Raw genomic sequence first — 19,244 nt, 5'->3', positions numbered from 1 at the left:
TGCCTTGACTCCAGCTCCTCCTGGCTCTGGGAGAGGTTCTCCTGGGTGCAATCCCAAAGCTGGAAGGCCTTCCTGTCCTCTCTCAGCCAGCCCCCACCTCCTTTTTTGTGCTTTGTTTCAGGCACACCCTCAGTTCAAATTTGCTTTGAAGGTCAGTAATTTCCACTCCTGCTTTCAAAACAATTGTACAGTTCTTCAGGGTCCTAAATGTTGATTCTCTTCAGTGAGGAATGAGTCTCCCCCAGCAACAGATACATTCCAGAAGTATCTATCCATCCAGCATCTCCAGTGGACCAGACATTTAGAAGAGGCCAAGGACAAATCAACTTGTTTTATGTTTCCAGGTGATTCCCTCTAGGGAATGTCCAGTCGAAGTGTGCCTATAATCTGTGTGACACACCCAAAAGACAAAGTGGGGTTAGTGAATGCTGTTTAAGGGATGGGAACCCTGAGGAAGGCATGCTGCCACTGGGGTCAAAGCCATGAAGGAAGTTGAATCAAGCATGGAAAAAAAGGTGAGACAGCACCAAAGTCTGCAACAACTTGGGCCAAGGAGCGGCTGACATGTTGGTAGCATTTTTTAGGACTGTCTTGTAGGCTGCAGATGCTGGGGTTCTACAGTAGTAGAGCCTGTGTGGGGCAGGCAGAACAGGGGAGGAGGTGGATTGGGTTACACTGGATGGACTTTCAAGAGCTTGCTAAGGAGCCCAGTGTCATCCCACACCAATAAGGGCCATTATAGGGCTTGAGGCAGAGCTGAGGTTTCTAGACACCATTCTGGTGAGCAGATGGGAAGGAAAGAAGGGAGAAGGGAGAAGAGAGCAGAGGTAGGGGACCGATTCAGAAGGGGTCAAGTGCAGGTAAACGGAAAAGCAGTGATGCAGGACTGGGAAAGTGTAGTAGAGGAAGAGGAGGACCTGTGGGGATAGTTTCTCCTCACATTGTCCTGACTGGGTCAGCATCTTCCTGTAGGTGCTGGGAAGGGGGTGGTAGGAAAGGATGCCCAGGTTGGTGATATGAGGTGCTGAGGTCAGTTTTGAGACTGGTGCCATTTCCTCTATCTTTTCATTTTAAGTAATTTTGGGCTCACAGGAAGTTTCAGAGTGTGTTTTTACTCAGTACACTGGCAGTTACAGTTGGAAGAATCTGAGTACAGTGTCAAAAGGGAACAAAGCTGATGAGCCCACCCAAGCCTTGCCTAGAGAACTTGTGGCTCTTGGCCTGGCCTGTGGGACATGAGCCATTGCCTCTTTTTTTTTTTTAAAAAAAAATTATTATATTTACTTTATGTGTATGAGTGTATTGTTTGCATGTAGGTAGGTGTACCCATGTCATGCAGTGCCCGTGGGGGTCAGAAGAGGGTGCTGGATCCCCCGGAACTGGAGTTACAGATGGTTGTTAGCCTCCATGTGGGTGTTGGGAATCGAACCCAGTCCTCTGCAAGAACAGCCACGGCTGTTAACTGCTGAGTTGTCTCTCCAGCCTTGAGCCATTGCTTCTTAATGGGCCTCCTTTCCAAAATCCTGGCTGGATTCAGCCTGTATAGTCCTCTCTGGACTGGGCAGGGCAGCCTCCAGTGATCAGCCCCACAAGTATCAGGTTTGGAAATTCTTGAGCATCGTCCGGCTCAGAATCTGGGATTATCTGTCCATTTGAGCCACATGATGGAGATCCTGCCCTGATGTTCCTCCTCATCATTCCAGATCCTACATGACACCAGAAACTGCCTCTGAGCCTCAACCTGCCTGGCTAAGTTGTGCTGCCCTCTCCTCATCTTATTCCAGACATACCTTGGAGGATAGACCTGTCCCCTAACTGCCACCCCAGTGAGGGGAGTGTAACATCAGTACCAATAGGGGCCTGGAGCCAGCAGGGGCCACCCCATCATCTTAGAGATGGGAAGCGACCTTAACCATAGTGAAGCTGGCATATGATTTTCAGTCCTGCACCATCTCCTGGGATGTACCTGCCCACCAGCCTCTTAGTTCTGAGCTCTCCAGAGGACTGGCCCCAGAGAAGACACCCTTCTGGCCCCATATCTGTTTACTAGGGAAGCTGGTGGGTCTTGGGCTGAGAGGCACCCAAGACCACCTCTGACTTTCACTGTGACTGTACACAAGTGTTAGCTTCATTTTTCCTGGGGTGACTATAATACTGACCAGGTGGTTTGAACCCACTAGAAGAAATGATTGACATGGTTGATTTTTGAGAGCAAAGTTCTACACAGTTGGAGAATTCTAGTCTAGATGTTTGACCATGTGCTAATTTCTTTGAGAGTTTGGTTTCTACTGAATTTATTTTTATGTGTATGAGTGTTATGCCTGCATGTATATAAGTGCACCTGTGTTGTGCAGTACCCGAGGAAGACAAAAGAGGGTATTGGATCCCCTTAGAACTGGAATTACAGGCAGTTGTTAGCCACCATGTGGGTGTTGGAAATCAAACCTGGGTCTTCTGCAAGAGCAGCCAGTGCTCTTACCTGCTCAGCCATTTTTCCAGCCCCTCTACTGATCTTAAAAAATTTCTTACCCATGAAGGATAATTAATCATGAAACCATTTGTGGTGCTCCCACCATGTTCTAATGATATTACAAATATTCCCAAAGTGAATAATTTATAGAAGAGAGAGTAAGGCTCAGAGAGATAGAGGAGATCTTGCCCTCCACCATCATTTATAATCCCTGTCCCTGACAGGCATTCTGTTAGACTTGACACTGCGGCTTTGGACCAAGCCCATCCTTACCTACAGTCATTAGACTAAGATGATTCCCAAATGTGCTTCAACCTTAGACCATAACTCTCCAAAGAAAATGCTTCTCAGGCTGCCTTGCTTCCTGGCTCTTTGTAGATAAGCTCTTTCCAAGACAAGTCAGGGACCTGGAAGACTGTAGACTGTCCTTTGGGGTACTGAACACTTTCTGTGGGTTCTCCAGCCTCAGAGGATCTGAAACCTCCCCTAGCTCCTCCCCCTCTACCCATGTGACTTTGTGGTACTTCATCTATTGAATTTGGTGGATACCTACGTTGGGGGCCTGGTCCTCCTCAGCATGCCCTATTGCCTCTCCACTTTTTCTTTCCTATGCCATGGATGCCATACAGACCCTGTATGCCATGCAGACCTTGTGGCCACTGGGGCTCTATCTGGTAGGAAAGGGCTGAGGCTCTCTTGAAGTTGGGCATTTGGGCTGGTTTCCATTCCTCCCTTATGTTCTGTGTGCTGTGTGAACTCTCACTGAGGTTGGGAAACCCATCTTTTACTTGACAGTGTGCATCACCCTCTGCAAGGCCTTTCTGAGTGTCTGGGTGGAAGAGGGTTGCCGTAGCCCCCAGTAGGACGTGGGATTTCTGAGCTTCCTTGAAGAGCTGAAGGGGTAATCCCGTCCAAGGTTGTACTGTATCCATGCGTGTTATGGGACAATAGTAGTATGATGAACCACAGCAAACACAGGAAGCTTTCTGGGGGCATGGGAGTGCAACTACAGTGAACCATGGCAGGCAGCCATTGGTTATGCTCATACTTGTAGTACTGAATGCCTGATGGAGGTCATGTCACACTCTGTTATGCAGCACTGCCAGGTGTCAGGTTCAGTCACCACTCCTGAAGGTTTGGAAAAAACTCTGAGATGCCCCTTCTTTTTGGTAGTTCAGAGAGGAAGAGAATATGGCAACTCCTGGTTTGCTTCTTTGAGCGGCCCTGCTTCTGTGTCTCACCTGTCCCCTGCTTTCTTGTCCTTGAAGAACACCCTTAGGAACATTCTCTTTTAAGGAGAAACCAAGTGTCTTCATTTCTTTTCCTATTGCTGTGATAAAATACTCCAAAAAGGCAACTGAAGAGAGAAGGGTTTATTTTAGCTCACAGTTCAAGGCACAGTCTGTCATGCTGCGGAAGTCAAGGCAGTGGGAGCTCGGAGCAGCTGGCCCATCACATCCACAATCAGAAGGCAAGCAAGACTGCACTCCTGCTTGTGCTGAGGCTGCTCTCTCCACTGTGCGTGCTCAGCTCACAGTTTCCTTTCTTTCAAAAACATTTTTATTTGTTCCTTGACAATTTCATGTATCTGTATAATGTATCTTGATCCTATCCAACCAATTCCCTCTACTCTCCCATCCCCCAGTACTTTCTCCTCCTATCTTCATGACTTCATCCATTAAAAAAAAAAAAAACAACGTTGAGTCCAATTGGTGCTCCCTGCATGAGGCTGGGCCAAACAACAACAACAACAACAACAACAACAACAAAAAGCCACACACCACAATGCAGAGAACAATGAAAATTTCAAATTAATTATTCTGTTATTTACCTAGAATCAGAGCAATCACTTTCTCAGAATGACTCACCTATGATTCTAGTGACTCCTATTTAACTTGACATTTCTTTTGGCTGTATCTAAATAGCTTGATTTTCCCATGATCTATCCTCACAACCATTCTAAGACATTTCAAATAAAGACATAGTCTCCTGGCCTTATTTATTAGATGGAGCATCAGATTTCCTGGGTAAATGAGGTGCATGGTTTCTGCAAGGCAAGCCACATGTGATATTTTTCATGCAACAATGTACACACGTTGAGTATAGCTCAGGAGTTTAGAGGTTCGTCAGGTATTTATGCATATTGGAGACACCCTGCTTTTCTCATGCATTTTGAAGGCTGGGGATGCTACAGGCGAATTGTCAATGGTTTGTGGCTGATTGGCACGTGAGGTGAGGATTAATAATCTAGCTAAGGACCACCCCACTATACATGCCTATGCACACATACTCAAGCACATATACCGCTGCCTTGAACTACACCTCAGGCTGACACTTGGGCCTATAAAATATTATTACTGGAAAAGATTCTGATGTCATCTAAGTCAAACCCCTCATGTTTATGATAAGGTGACTCACTAGAGCACACAGGGGAAGGGAGTGGCCTACAGTTACTCAGCAAAGGGGAGGGTATGGATAGACTTGAATCCACCAGCAGCTAAATCCTGTTTCAGTACACAGTTTCAGAATTCCCATGCCTTTAAGGAGAGTTGGGTAGTATGATGGTTACTCTTGGTTGTAAGCTTTACTGACTGTGGAAACTAATAGCTACTGGGCATATCTGCGAGGGATTTTCTTGATCAGGTTATTTGAGGTGGGAAGCCCCACCCTAAATGTGGGCAGCGGCCTCCAGTGACAGCCCGAATAAAAGGAGGTTTGAGGAAGAAGCTCTGCTTTTGGCCTTGTTACCTACAAGTCTGGCTGGCAAGCTCATCCAGCCCATTTCTGCTGCTGTGGTACGTTTACTCATGGATATCACATCCCAGCTTCTTTGGGTGTCCAACAGGGACTGAAGACCAGGCCTTCAGTGCCAGATTGGAGCTGCTGAGGCAGTCCAGATTCATGAACTGAGCAGTTACCAGTTTCTTAGCCTCTCCAGTGTGATGACAGCCATTGTTGGACTACCAGATGGTATGGGGTAAGCCAGCCTAATAAATCCCCCTTTAATGACATTATTCTCTTGGTCCTGCTCCTCTAGAGAGCCCTGACTAGTACGGGTGTTCTGCTGCAGGGGCCCATTCTTCCCTGAGAATTTCCACTCTTGGCAATGTTAGCTATGATACAATGCAGATTTCAAAAAGGAGCAGGACACAGCCTCAGAACTGGCTTTTTATATGCTGATTCTATTCTACTCAGTTGTTCCTCAGAGTTAGCAAAACATGTGGGTTAAAAGAAGCCCCTGGGATGTGTCATCCAGAACGTGGGGCTGTGCTGGTTTAGCATCCCTGTTGGTCAGCGGCGGTGATTTCCCTGAGCCTTTTGAAGTCTGTTCTCCTCATAATCTTAATGGCTTCCCCTCTTTTCCCTTCAGTCTTTGTCTTGGTTCCCCATCAGTGCTTTACCTACAGGCCTTCACAGAGCACCCGCTATGCACAGACCCACTGCGGGTGGACCCCAGCAAAGATGTCAAAGAGGATGGAGAGGCTCAGTATTGGGCCAGCACTCATTGCAAATGCCATCACTCACTGGGAATGGTGTGTGTTGGGGGTGTTCACCCGTCATCCCCCATTCATCTCTCCATTGACTCTTTTACTAAACTACCAACAGCTCTGCTGGTGACATCTCAGCTGATGAAACACCACATGTTGTTGCTTATTTCTTTAACAATCATGTCAGCATTTTAATATGTTCTTGAGACTTTCATACATGTATACAATGAAATGACCATATCCACCTCCAACTACCTCCCCACAACTTCTCACAAATCCTCTCAGCGTGGCCCCCTCTCAACTTCATGGTCTCTTTCATTATTTTTTATTTTTTATAACCCACTGAGTTTTGTGATGCCCATAGATGTGTGGGTATGGGGCCATCCATTGGAGTATGGGAAATCTACCAGTGGCCACACATTTAACAAAAAAGAGTGATTTTCCTTCTCCCAGCAGCTATCAACTGTCATTAGCTCCTCAGGAACGGTAGGACCTGGAGGTCACCTACCCCATCTATGCGGGGATTTTGGCTGGTTTAATCTTGTGCAAGTTACCTCAAGTGGTGTTAGTTAGTGAGTGAGATAGCCGTGTCGAGTCCAGAAGTTTGTACTTCACAGCATACCTCCCCACCGTCCAGCTCTTACATCTTTTTGCCTCCTCTTCTGTAATGCTCCCTGGGCATTGGTGGTAGCAGGGGAGCCGTTGAGAAAGATGTTCCATTTAGGACTGAGCACTCAGTCTCTTGTTCTAGGCTCTTGGACCGGTTATAACTTCATTGACTACTGCCCACTGCGAGAACAAGTTTCTCTGACCAGTGTTGAGAGCAGCCCAGGTCTACGGGTATAAACACAAATATTTAGAAGGCAATTTGGCAAGATGACCATTTAGCAAAATATTTGCCTACTTTCTTCATAAGACCATGCTTTAACACCTTGGTGTGAGTTACTTTAGAAGATTTTTTTACCTAAGCGTCTATTGAATTCTCATCACCTCACAGACAAATGAGCCCACAGATGCCTTTCCTGTGTCAGATCATTTTCTTGCTACTATGGCCCTAGGATAAGGTTGTTATTACTAGGGCCATTTTCCCAATGACATTCTTACATGAGTTTTGCTCCAGGTCACACAGGCCAGCAATGATGAAGGTGATACACTGCCAGAGTCACTGCTGCATGGTCAGAGGAAAGAGTGCCTGTGTGTGCAGAGGTAGCGCCTCTCTCCCTCCCTTCCTCCCTCCCTCCCTTCCTATTTGTGCATACTTGTACATTATTTCTTTCTTTCTAAATTAGGAGCCAGCAGGAGAGAGAGAGAGAGAGAGAGAGAGAGAGAGAGAGAGAAAGAGAAAGGGGGGGTTTAGGTCTCTAGTTATGGGTTTGCTGCATTGGAGGAATAATGCCAGGTAGGCAGATGCACCATGGGACATTAGAAAGCTTTGGCTGAGAGGCTGGAGAGGAAGGGGGCCCTCAGATGTTGGAATCCCCAGTAGAGCATATATGGGGTTTTCAATGGGGGCAGTTTGGTCCCCAGAGGACATTTTGGAAAATGTCAATTTTTTTCTCAGTGCTGGGGATGGAACCCAGGGCCTCACATATGCTAGGCAAGCACTCTACCACTGAGCTACATCCCCAGCTCTCTCTCTATTTTTTTGAGACAGGGTCTCCCTGTAGCTCCAGCTGGCCTGGAACTTGCTATGTAGACCAGGCTGGCTTCAATCTCACAGAGATCCACCTGCCTCTGCCTCTTGAGTGCTGGGATTAAAGGTGTGCACCACCAGTCAAGATTTTTTGGGCGGTCATGATTGGTGATTGCTATCAGTATCTAGCATGAAGAGGTTAGTCATATAAGAGGTTATTTACAACCATACATTAGACAGGTTTTCTTCAAAGAACCTACCAGCCCCAAATGTCCATAGTCCTTGCTCAGGAGGTCAGAGGCAAGCCTTAAAGGGGCAGCCAGAGAAACATTTTACGGAGGAGGAAGTTTATTATTCTCTATCCCAGGGAGCTTTTCTGACATCCTGGGGAGGGTCATTGTCCCTTGGCTGTGATGATTACAGGCAGCAGTATGTGGCATGATGTCTGCCACTCTTCACACAGGACTAGGTATCCAAGTGTGTCCCCTAGACACAGAGGAGGATCATGGAGTCACGATGGTGCCTTGCATGAACATGCACCAGTTAATTCGCTGGGTTTGACTGCACCATCTGAATACTTCAGTCACCATCAGCCTTAACCCTGCCGTTGTCCTCCTCCTACTTCTCTTGGCCTTGCCTCTCTGTCTCCTCCAGGCTGCCTGGGCATTCCCCATTTTTGTGACCTTTGGTGCCTTTTCTCTGAACACACCCCAATTTACTGCCTATCTCATAAAAAGCCAAACTTGGGAGAGAGAAGATTGAGTTTGCTTCTCACAGCAGAATTTGATTTAGGGCCAAGAAGGTGGCAATTGCTGCAAAGCGGAGATCGGCTATTTTGGGAGTGCTGTGAATGATTTTTTTCCATTTCCAAATGACCTTACATACATTCTGTCTCCCGCCCGCCTCCCTGTGGAATTGATGGGGCTGCAGAGCCCGGCTCTGCTGGGCTCCTGCTGCTGCTGCTCTTAATAAATCTGCTGATGGACAGAGGAGGAGGAGGATACCTTGATGGTGTCTGGCTTGTGAGACTTGGGTGGATTTCCAGTCCCCTAGTAGCCTCTGTGGGGGGATGCTAACCCAGTCAGATGGGGGCTGTCTACTGTCACCCAAGGCTCTGCTTGCTAGAGCAGGGGGTATGGGTACATTTGTTTGAGTGTGTCAAAGGGTGCTTTCTCTGTCTTTATGCATTCTTTGTCTCCACAGATGTCAACACCTCAGCTTTTTTCCCAGGCCACTGTCATTTCTCACCTGGTACCCCAGAAGGTGCCCTGCTGGAGTTGCCCAACTACTCTAGATTAGCAGTCCAGGCACTTAGGTTTGGGTCTTGCAGAGCAGGCATCCTGAGCAGACGCCTTCTCCTGTCTGAGTCTCAGCTTCTCTAATCTGTAAAATAGCTAACAGTAGCAAAGACCATTTTCTCAACTTTCTGCCTGGGTTATTGAGCAGCAGCTGCAACCTGGATCAGCCATCCTTCTGATAAGGGAACATTTTACTTGGCCACTCCAAATCCATGGGTCAAATGAAAGTTGTTGATCTTTATTTCCAGGAAATGTGCCCAACGGATGTCCCTACACCCCACCCTGACTCTCACCTACGTCTGAGCAGTCTCTTATTATTATCCAATTCAATTTGAATAGAAACCCAATATTTGATTTTTAGACAGAGTCAAATGTCTCAGCATCCATGTAGCTCTGTTACAACAGAATCAAAAGCAGTCACAGTGACAGACCTACAGGGCACATGGGGACAGAAATGCCACTGTGTCACAGATTACTCCACCTGAACTTTTAGAAAAGGATTCCAAGTGAGCCCAGTGGGTCCCAGAGTCTGGGAGACCAGTCCCTGCTGCCATACCAGGTCACAAGGGAAGAGGAAGGCTGTGAGCAGGAGTTGGCTGGGGACCTATCAAGTCCTGCTTTGCTAACAGCTCATCTCCCTCTGGTGGGTACATTTCATACCACTAGCAGGATGGGATTGAAATTCCGATCCTAAGCACAGGGACTGGCTAAGGGGCATTTCCCTAGGGCAAATGGGTAGAAGACAGCAGGAAGGCTGCCTATCTCCCTCTCACCCTTGGGCAGGAACTGAGTAGAGACACTGAGGGATATTGGAGCTACTGGACCAGGCGGTGGGACTTGGGCCCCAGCTTCTTACTATAGCACTCTTTTACTGGTTGGGGACAATTCTCCCTCTTATTAAACTGTTTCAGTGTTCACATTAAAACAACCTTTCTGTGCTGGGAGTCTATGTATTGTCAGGACAAAGGGGGGCCCGGCATGTGAAGAAAGGGAGGAAATAGCACAGATGGTGCGCCTGCTACATGCCAGGGGTTTATGATGCCACCCCCATTGGCAAACACTAGTGCCTGCTGACTGATGAAGAACTAAGGTTCACAGAACACTAGCTACTTGCCCATAGTCACCAAGAAAATGTTGACAAGCCTGTGCTTCTGCGGCTGGACTGAAGTTGCTGTCCTCTGGAGTGATTGTGCTGGGGGAGGGAAACTGAGCAGGAGCCCCTTCTTCCTGCTCCTTCCTTCCTTCCTTCCTTCCTTCCTTCCTTCCTTCCTTCCTTCCTTCCTTCCTTCCCTCCCTCCATCCAGTAAATACTTGCTGAGCTGGTACACCAGGCTGGGGATCCAGCAATGAGCAAAACTTGACTGCAGTGCTTCTCCTCAGGGAGCTCCGTTCTCTTATGGAGGGTGAGGAAGAGATATATTAGCAATATACACTAAACAAGTGTGCAGATATCCCATCAATGCGACATCTAAAAATGTCCATTTCATACAAGTCAATCTAGCAAGTGAGGTATCCAGGTGTTGAATCAGCGCTATGGAGAAAACCAAAGCCATGGTGTGTGTGTGTGTGTGTGTGTGTGCCTGTTTAGGAGCCCAGGGTTACAAGGATCTCTGTTGCAAGCTCATTATACCACAGTACAACCTCATCAACATCAGAAGCTCCATTCTAGAAGCTTCAAACCGTTCAGACATTGGCCAACTCAGCTCTGTCCTTCAGGCAGACCCAGAGCTCTTGGAACAGCCTGCTCTGTGTGCCAGGCAGCAGACTGTGATATGACCCTCCTGCCATTGTCTGTGGCCCTTCAGGACCAGCTGGAGTGTCAGCGCCTAGCCCTCTTGCCGGCAGTTTTAATTGCTCCCTCCTCTGCACTCACACGCCACTTTATTACAGCACTCAGAACTGCTCTTCTCTTCAGAGGGCGTCGTGATTTATTCATGTGCCTTATTAATGGGTCTATTCCCAGTGGCTGGTGCAGCGCCTGGCACACAACAAGGCTCAGGGCAGATCTCATGAGTGAGTAAAGGAGAAGAAATGTTGAATGGGAGACACACGGAGTCACAGGAGTGGGGGCACAAGAGGTGAGGACTTTAGGGAGAGGGTGAATGGAGGAGACCCCCCCTCATCAAGGGACACAGGAAGGGTGGTCCATGTCCAGCCTGTCCACACCTGCTTCTGCCTATCCAGGCCTGTTTATGCTTGTCTTAACTTTTCCACGGCTACTCACATGTGTCCATGTCTGCCTGTGCCTGACCTGTGTCTTCTCATGGCCACACCTGCCCACACCTGCCTATGCCTGCACTCATCTGCCATGCCTCCCTCACCTGTCCATGCCTCCATGCCCACACAACCCTGCCTGTTCATACCTGCTCTCACCTATCCATGCCCACATCTGCCCACACCTGCCCTTACTTGCCCACATCTGCCCAACCTATCTTCACCTGTCCGTGTCCGTACCTGCTTATGCCTGCTCACACTTGCTCACACCTGTTCTCACTGGTTCACACCCACAGTTGCTTATGCTCTACCTTCTCCCACATCATCTGGGACTACTTCCTAGTCACCGTTCCTTCTGCCTCGAAGGAGGGACAGTGTTTGTCCTCCCCTCTCCTGGCCTCCTTCCAGAGCTACCCCCAGCCTCCTCTGGGGATACTTATCCTGTGCACTGGAGTGAGGAGCTGCCCTAGAATGAGTACTCCCTTCCGTGCCCAGGTGTTCTAATGTGATGCAGTGACTGAGCTGATGGGAAGACTGCCTGGGTCTGAGTACTGGCTGTGATGGGGGCAGCAGGCTGTCTTTCTTGTTTTCATCATTCCTACCATCAACACTGTAAAATAAGATGCCAATTATCCTGACCACATCTGGTACTGGGATCCTTGCAGGAACCATCACACGTGGCATGCCAGCCCAGAGCTGGGCATGTAGGAACAGCTCAGACAGCACTGGCTTCCACTGCCAGGTTGTCTCTTTTTCTTATGGGACCAGGAGCTGAGGGACCTCTTGGAGGCACTGGGCGGAAGCTGGATGGTGGCTGTGATGCATGGTTCTAGGAGGAGGCAGAGTGGAGCAGGTAGATGGCAGGTGGGCCAAGCAGAGAGAAGGTCAATGAGTTGGGAGTTTGGGGTGTCGCAGGCCACTTAAGGCTCCAGTGCAGGGGGCACCGAGCTCTCTTCTATGAGATGAAGCCTGATCTCCACCCTACAAATGTGACAGTGACCCATCATGAGTGAATAAGGCTGTCAGAGAACCCGGAGTGACCCTGAGCCTACACTGGGCCTCTTGCCCAGTGCCTCTCCTTGCAAGATTATTTATCCTGGCCCCGTCCTCACTGCTGCAGTTCTCACTCACATGACCCCTTTCTTCACTCATCCATCGTAAAAGTCTCCAGAAACAGGTTTGGCGCAAAGTGAATAAGGCAATAAATTCTGGATTTCTGACGGGTCAGCACGAGAGAAAAATTCTACACTGGGGCTGCATCCCTGCTCTTGTGCCCTGTGGAGCTCTGGCTGGTGTTGAGGTCTGTCTACAGAATCAGGGACTGTGTAGGGAAGAGGAGAAGGGGAAAAGGAAGGCTGCTGAGCCCATCTGACTGCCACGTCCAGGGCATCTCACTGAGGACAGGCCTTCTGGTTTGGCCTGTCTATCACTGCGTAACTGAGAAGATGGGCTGGACATGCCTCATCCATCCATCCATCCATCATCCATCCATTATCCATCCAGCAGTCACCTGGCACAGAGGACAGACACCTAATTTCTTCAAGGGTCACCTTCTTTAAGAAGCCTTTACACAAAAGACCAAGAGAGTACTTGCAATTCTAGTCATAAGAGAAGATTGATTTCCTTGGTAAATAAAGAGCTCCTACAAATCATTAAGGAAAATAAACAACCTAATAGGAATCAGGCCCAGACTAGGAACAAATAGCTCACAGGAGGGACTATAAATGGCTCCAATACCAATAAAGCATGAAAGCAGCCTCATACTCACTCATGTTAATAGCGGCTACTGTGAAACATCACCAGCATGCTATGAACCATATCCCCAAGCTGGTCACCCAACACTGGGTGGTGAGGGCTGCACATACACATGTATTGCTGAGGGTGTGCACAGTCATATAGACTCTTGGGAGCGAAGAGTTCAGGTTGTCAAAGTTCTTTTGAGGATGATCTGGCAGGATCTCGGCACCCGGTATGTACTTGGCCTCTGCCTGGCAGATCACCTCTAGGAATTGTCTCACCTCTATAGATGCAAGATGGTGGTTTTATGAACAAGATTATACAGCAGTATGTTTTTTTCTATCAGCAAAGATTGGAGCTAGCCTAAATGTCTATCACTAGGGGATCAACTAAATAGTGGGTAGTGGATTAATACAATTGAATGCTATGTAGTCTTCTCTCTGTCTCTCTGTCTCTGTCTCTCTCTCTCTCACACACACACACAGAGGGAGAGAGAGAGAGAGACTCAATCAGAATAACAGGAATGGTCTCATTTTGCACTGATATGTCTGAGCTCCAGGATCCACTTTGTTGAAAAAGGGCAAAGCATTCAATGGACTGCACACCAACTACTCTGCTTTGTGTATGTTACCTACTTAAAAAAATATTCACACACATACACATATGCCTAAATGCTTCTAGACATTTCTGTCTGGAAGGACAAAGATCTGTAGACAATGGCTGCTTCAGGAGGCCATTGTCCAAGATTCAGGAGGCCAGAGGAATGAGTAGGAGAGACTTTTGCTCTAAACCATTTCGTGCCTTTTGGATTTTGAATTGTCTGAATATGATACCTACTTAAAAAATGTATCATTTACACTTAAAAAAGGATCAAAGGAGAGAGGCCTAGAGCTGGGAACTGAGCAGCTAAGGAATGAAGGAAGGGCTTGCAAAGAAGGACTAGAGGGACACAGTGCTTGGAAAGATGCAGGGTGGCAGGACAGGGGACAGAATCTGGAAACCAAGGATGAACCAGTTGGAGCATACTTTGGGGCTGTTAGGAAGAAGATATTTAGTGAGAAACATGAGGGATGGATCCTCATCCATGGGAAAGACTTCGGATTTCATGGCAGTGAGGGGCCATCAGCACAGACAGACAGTTTGACTACAGGAGGAACCTCCTGAGGGCTATGAGGGGAATGGTGTTGGGGAGCTAGGGTGCTTGATTCTCCACCCAGTCTTTCCTACCACTGGTTCCTTCATCTTCAGTAGTTCTAATGGCTAGTTGGAACTAACTCTAACCTAGGAGAAAATGCAGGTGTCAGAAAGAGAGACACCCATCTTAAACTCTTAGAGCTGGGAATCAGGACTCACACTCAAGTCTGTGTGTCTGCAAGCCAGAGGGTTTTTTTTTTAAAAAAAAGTACATATATGTGTGTGTGTGTGTGTGTGTGTGTGTGTGTGTGTGTGTGTAGTGTGGAGGTCAGAGGACAACTTGTGAGAGTCAGTTCTTTCCTTCCACCATGTGGTCCTGGGGATTGAACTCAGGTCATCAAGCTCAGTGGCAAGTCCCTTTATCCGTAGAGTCATCTCTCTGGCCCAACTCTGAATTCCGAAGACAGCCTCATGATGGATGATCTCTTAGATGCTGGGCTCTATGTGCCCCATGATGCTCACAGGTAGAGAGTTGTGGTTCTCGTGGCCCAGCGCTCTACCCTTCAACTGTAGGCATACAACCAGTTCTGTCAGGTATGTGTGTGAGAACACAACTTGTCTCAGCTGCTCCCATCCTCTTTGGGAACTTTACTGTTTCTCCCTCTCCCCGCAGGCAGGCATCATGGCTACTCAAGTTCCATTCAGCCACTAGGAGAAAGGTAATAAAAGTCTTGAGGACTAGCTTTCCTCTCAGGACATCATAAGCCAGAAGCAGACTTCTCCCAGGCAGCAACAGGAAGGTTGGCAGGTTTCCTCAGGGGTGGAGTCAGGGAGACACATTTGGCTCCAGTTATACCCAGCCATCTAAGTTTCCTGGTCATTTGGTTTGCATTTTCCCCTGCATTTCTTCACATGCCTGTTCCTCTAACTCCCATTCTAAAACTATGACAAACACTAAACCATCAGACAACAATTCACTGAAGGTTGACTGGTTTGTCAGAGGTGAAATTGGGGCTCAACTGGGACCCTTGTCTTGAACACCAGATCTTTCTACCATGGCCTTTGTGACTGTGTGTGTGGTCACACTTGATTTCTATGAAACAAATCTATAAACACCTTGCGATTTCCTTTATAACATTAATAAGAAGAGACTGGGCTGCACCTGGGACTATATAGGTTTTTGTGATGCTTGTGACCAGGCTTTGGGCTTTTAGGTGCTGGCCCTGGATTCTGGTAGCCAGGATGGGACAATAGGCAGCTCAAAGGCCTGGGCCTCCAGATATGAAGGGCAACCATTGACTAATTAAGAGGTGGGGTGGGTGTGCCAGGAGAAGAAGGGTGCATTGTGTTGCAGAGAGCTGCTGAAGTCAGCTCAGGGATCTGGGAACCTAAGGCTACCCTGTCTCCTGGAGAAGACCTACCATCCCATTGCAAGGAGGTCTGTGGATGACGCTGGCTGGGTCCAGAACTGACTCCTAGGCTGACCGCATTCCTCTAGTTCCTGGTTTTCCTGATCTAAGAGGTGGAAGGTCTTGAGGTTTCTTCTAGGCTTCCTCCTGACTCCATAACCTTGGAAAAGTCATATATGTGAACTTTACAAGCCTTAATTTTTCACATGCAAATGAGAACAAATTATACATGTGTTTCTTACACCCCTAGAATTTGGGGAGGACCAACTGGTTGAATGGATGTGTGAAGCTGTAGAGCACCGAGCACGCTGTTCTCTGACATGGGTAAGAATGGCTGCCCCCCATTAACATCACCTTCAGTACCAAGCTCTACCCCAAATGGGTACCTCCTTTCTTAGGGAAACCGTAGGGTCAGCTCCCATTTTCAACTTTTAAATTTTTACTTTTATTTTATATGTATGAATGTTATGCCTGCATGTATGCAAGTGCACCTGTGTCATGTAATGTCCACAAAGGACCAAAAAGGGCATCAGATCCCCTGGAACTGGAGTTACTGATGGTTGTTAGCTACCATGTGGGTGCTGGGATTCGAACCTGGGTCTTCTAAAAGAACAGCCAGTGCTCTTAACCACTGAGCCATCTCTCTGGACCCCATTTTTCAACTTTTCAACTAAAAATACTTTATTGCTTTTCTAATTCCAGTTAATTAATTTTACAGTGTTGGGAATTGAACCCAGGGTCTTGTCCACACCAGGCAAACCTTCTACCATTGAGCTACACACTTGGCTATTTTTTAATTCTAAAAGCAATACAGGTTTAGTGGAACATATTCAAAAAGTATTCTGATTAAAAAGAAAAGGGCTAGGAGACAGCTCAGTCATAAAGTACTTACCTTACATACATGAGGACCTGAGTTTGGTTCCTAGAACCCATGTAAACAAATCTGTACATGATGGCATGTGTTTGTAATTGCAGTGCAAGGAGTAAGGAGTAAGACATGTGCATCTTTGGAACTGGCCTGCTGGTTAGCCAGTCCAGCCTACTTGGTGAGCTCCAGACCAGCGAGTGATCCTGTCTCAAGGGAAAGGTGGATGGTGCTTGAGGAACAACACCTGAGGTTTTCTGGTCTCTATATGCACAGGGGTACGCGTACACACACATATACTAAAAAAAAAGATTATTGTAGCTGATTGTGTCACCATTAGATTTTAGGGACTCCATTTTTCTTGTCTGGTTTGGTTCCCTCCCTCCCCCTCATACCCACTAAATCTGGACTGACAACATCTGACAGCTACACTGTTTCTATTCCATCCAGTGGCAGTCCTACAGATGGCAAAGTCCTCCCTGCCATGCCTGGGGTCTGCTTCAGAATTCTGAACACAGTCCCAGGCAGGCCCTGCTGATCATCTCTGAGCCTGGAGGACAGGGAGATGCCGTGTTCCCCAGGTCCTGGTGTAGATATGCTAGGACCCAAGGCTGTGGAGGACAGTCCCTGAACCCTACCCTGTGCCACAGGGAGTTTCCTTTTATCTGAACCAGGCATCTCAAGTGGGTGGCAGATAGTGGCTTCCATGGGAGAGTTCCCAGAAAATTTCAACCAATTAAAAAAAAAAATAGAAGAAAATAGATTGAAACCTGCGAAGTCTCTGGAATGGAGAGTGACCTCATGAATTCACACCCACACTCAAGCTAAGATCCTGTGGCTCAACAAGAAACTGGGTGGAGCTTGCTATCACTGATGCTCTGACCTCTAAAGTGAATGGAAGCCACGGAGGCTGGTTCCTCTGTGCAGTGTCTCCATGGTTTTCTCACATCCCTGGCATGCAAATTAGCTTGGGCTTCCATTTTACAGATGAGAAAACTGAGCAGGGCAGCGGTCCGTAGCCTCAGACAATCAGCCAGTAGTTTGTTGATGATTAAGTCAGGCCTTCAGATTTTGGGGTTTCCGCCTTCTTGAGCAGGCCACACAGTCTATCTGATGTCACTGCAATTTGGAACATTTCTGTATGTCTATAGGTGTTGGGAGAAACACACTGTCGGTGTTATGCCACCACCCTTGGCATCCATCCCTGGATCAGATGGGAGTCCTGGATGGCTGACTTATCTTGAAGTGCAGAGGCAGAACCAGGCAGGCAGCCAGCCCATTGGATTCTGCTCTGGCTAGAAGCTTCTGTGGCCCATAGCACTTGAGTTCCTTCATGAGTTGAGGATGGCTGCCTGGCCTAGGGTTGTAGCTCAGTGATAGAGCATGTTCCAGGCCGTGGACTTCAGCTCCAGCACAGGAGGAAAAATAAAGGCTTCCAGAGCCAACCTGCCAGGTTCTTTCTCCACCTACTTACTAATGGCACAACCTTTAACCAGTCTGTTTCTCAGTTTCCTCACCAGATAAATGCAATAATACTTCTTTCACAAGGTTGCTTCAGACTTGAATGGGTTAATCACACTGGACGAACGGGGGCAGTTCCAGTTATGATGAGGGCTCAGGGAACCTCAGTGGTAACAGGAAGGACCCTGAACCTCAGGCCCCCCTCCAGATTTCACCGTGGCGCCCCCCACAGGTGCTTCACTGCGGCCCCGCTCAAAGAAGCTTTCTTTCAGTATCCTATTCCACTTGAGCGACATCCATCCTCTTCCAGGAAGTCTTCCTAGATCGGTAGACCTGGGGCTCGGCCTCCTGCTGTAGGCTCCCCGCCCCCACTGCCAATGCCACCCTTTGGCCTCAGACAAAGCGGGCACCAGCAGCAGGAGCAGCAGCCGGGCTGGCTCGGGTGGCTTTCATGAAGCTGGGGCTCCGGGGAGCCCATGCCGGGCTGGTCTGCTTTGAATGCTATTTGCATTGCAATAGGCGAGCCTGGCCTTCAATACAGGCCCCTTCTCTTTTGACAGAGGAGCTTCACAATCGCCTATTGACCGGGCACCTGTTCCTGCCCCAGACGCTATGCAAATGCCGACCAGGAGCGAAGCCGCCAGCCCCTCGGGCCATTGTGCATTGAACCCTGATGGCGCCCTGCCAGCTCCCAGCCGGCCTTTGTTCCCCGGCTGCGCTGCGCCACCCCCGCCACCGCCTCCGCCCGCCCGAGGTGCCCTGCCGAGGAGCCGCCCGCTGACAGCCACTTGGGTCCTTGCACCTGAAGAAAGGCCTGGCAAGCTGGAGGCCTGGCCCACGCTGAGGCTGGGCCAGGGGCCCGGAGAGAGGAGACGGGCAGCTCGCGGCCTGGGCCCATCGCATCCTGTCCCCAGGGACCCCGGAGAAGGGGCCTGGCAGGCGGTGGAGGGGGCAACCCGGACCATGCCATCTGGGGGCGGAGAGATTATAATAATCGCTCTCACATCTGCTGAGGGCTTTCCCGCCGCAAAGCCCTCTCAGGGCTGGTCTCCCTGCAGGCACACCTGCCCCTGGAGGAGGCCTGGCTACGATTGTGCCTTTCATGCAGGAGGGATTGCGGTCCCCAGCGGGGAGCTGGCTGAGGTCGCAGAGTGGGGAGGAGGCTCAAATCCAGGGCTGCGGATGTCTCTGCCTCCCAGACTTTAGGCACAGGGCTTGGCTTCTCTCCTTCATCTCATCCACCTATCCTTCAGCTTGGCAGTGACGCCTCTGCTCCAGGATGCAATGCCCTGCAATACCCTGCAGAGCACGGCCATCAGCCTTTCATCTCTTCTGGACTCTGGTTTTACCATTGTAACTGGATTTTTTAGGCTGCTCTGGCAGCTCCAACAGGCTAGGCTTGGTCACCCATCCCAGGACACCAATTAAAGAGACAAATAATGAAAAACGGAGAGAGGAGATTTAATCAACGCGGCCACACTAGGAAGAACAGATAAAGGGGTCCAGTGATGCCATGTTCCATCTCTGGGGTACTG

At 48.7% G+C, this 19,244-nt stretch overlaps 1 protein-coding gene across 4 annotated transcripts; it reads left to right on the top strand.

The window, feature by feature from the left end:
* The first annotated feature begins 448 nt into the window (after window positions 1-448).
* Window positions 449-19,133, top strand: LOC115067123 (atherin-like). Of its 4 annotated transcripts, none has more exons than XM_029554467.1 (3): window positions 449-515; window positions 5,316-5,447; window positions 18,270-19,133. In XM_029554467.1, exons 2-3 carry the CDS (start codon window positions 5,413-5,415, stop codon window positions 18,913-18,915), a joined length of 681 nt encoding a protein of 226 aa, XP_029410327.1. In that variant the 5' UTR covers window positions 449-515; window positions 5,316-5,412; the 3' UTR covers window positions 18,916-19,133. The 4 variants fall into 4 exon arrangements, 3 of the variants coding, with proteins under 3 accessions (XP_029410327.1, XP_029410328.1, XP_029410329.1); XR_003846558.1 differs by lacking the exons at window positions 449-515; window positions 5,316-5,447 and adding exons at window positions 15,639-15,707; window positions 16,359-16,526; XM_029554468.1 differs by lacking the exon at window positions 449-515 and having other exon boundaries at window positions 5,255-5,447.
* Window positions 19,134-19,244: the final 111 nt, after the last annotated feature.

This window comes from Nannospalax galili, unplaced genomic scaffold, assembly GCF_000622305.1.
Source record: "Nannospalax galili isolate Female #2095 unplaced genomic scaffold, S.galili_v1.0 scaffold83, whole genome shotgun sequence".
NCBI classification, from domain to species: Eukaryota; Metazoa; Chordata; class Mammalia; order Rodentia; family Spalacidae; genus Nannospalax; species Nannospalax galili.
The sequence above is the reverse complement of the archived record's forward strand: the minus strand, read 5'-3'. Positions and strand labels throughout refer to the sequence as shown.

What these genes read in the sequence shown, in the direction of transcription:
- LOC115067123 (XM_029554467.1), top strand. Translation starts at nt 5,413, where the DNA reads ATGACAGCCATTGTTGGACTACCAGATGGTATGGG. An exon ending in GGACTACCAGATGGTATGGG is followed by an intron (nt 5,448 to 18,269) that starts GTAAGCCAGCCT and finishes CTCTTTTGACAG; the next exon opens with AGGAGCTTCACAATCGCCTA.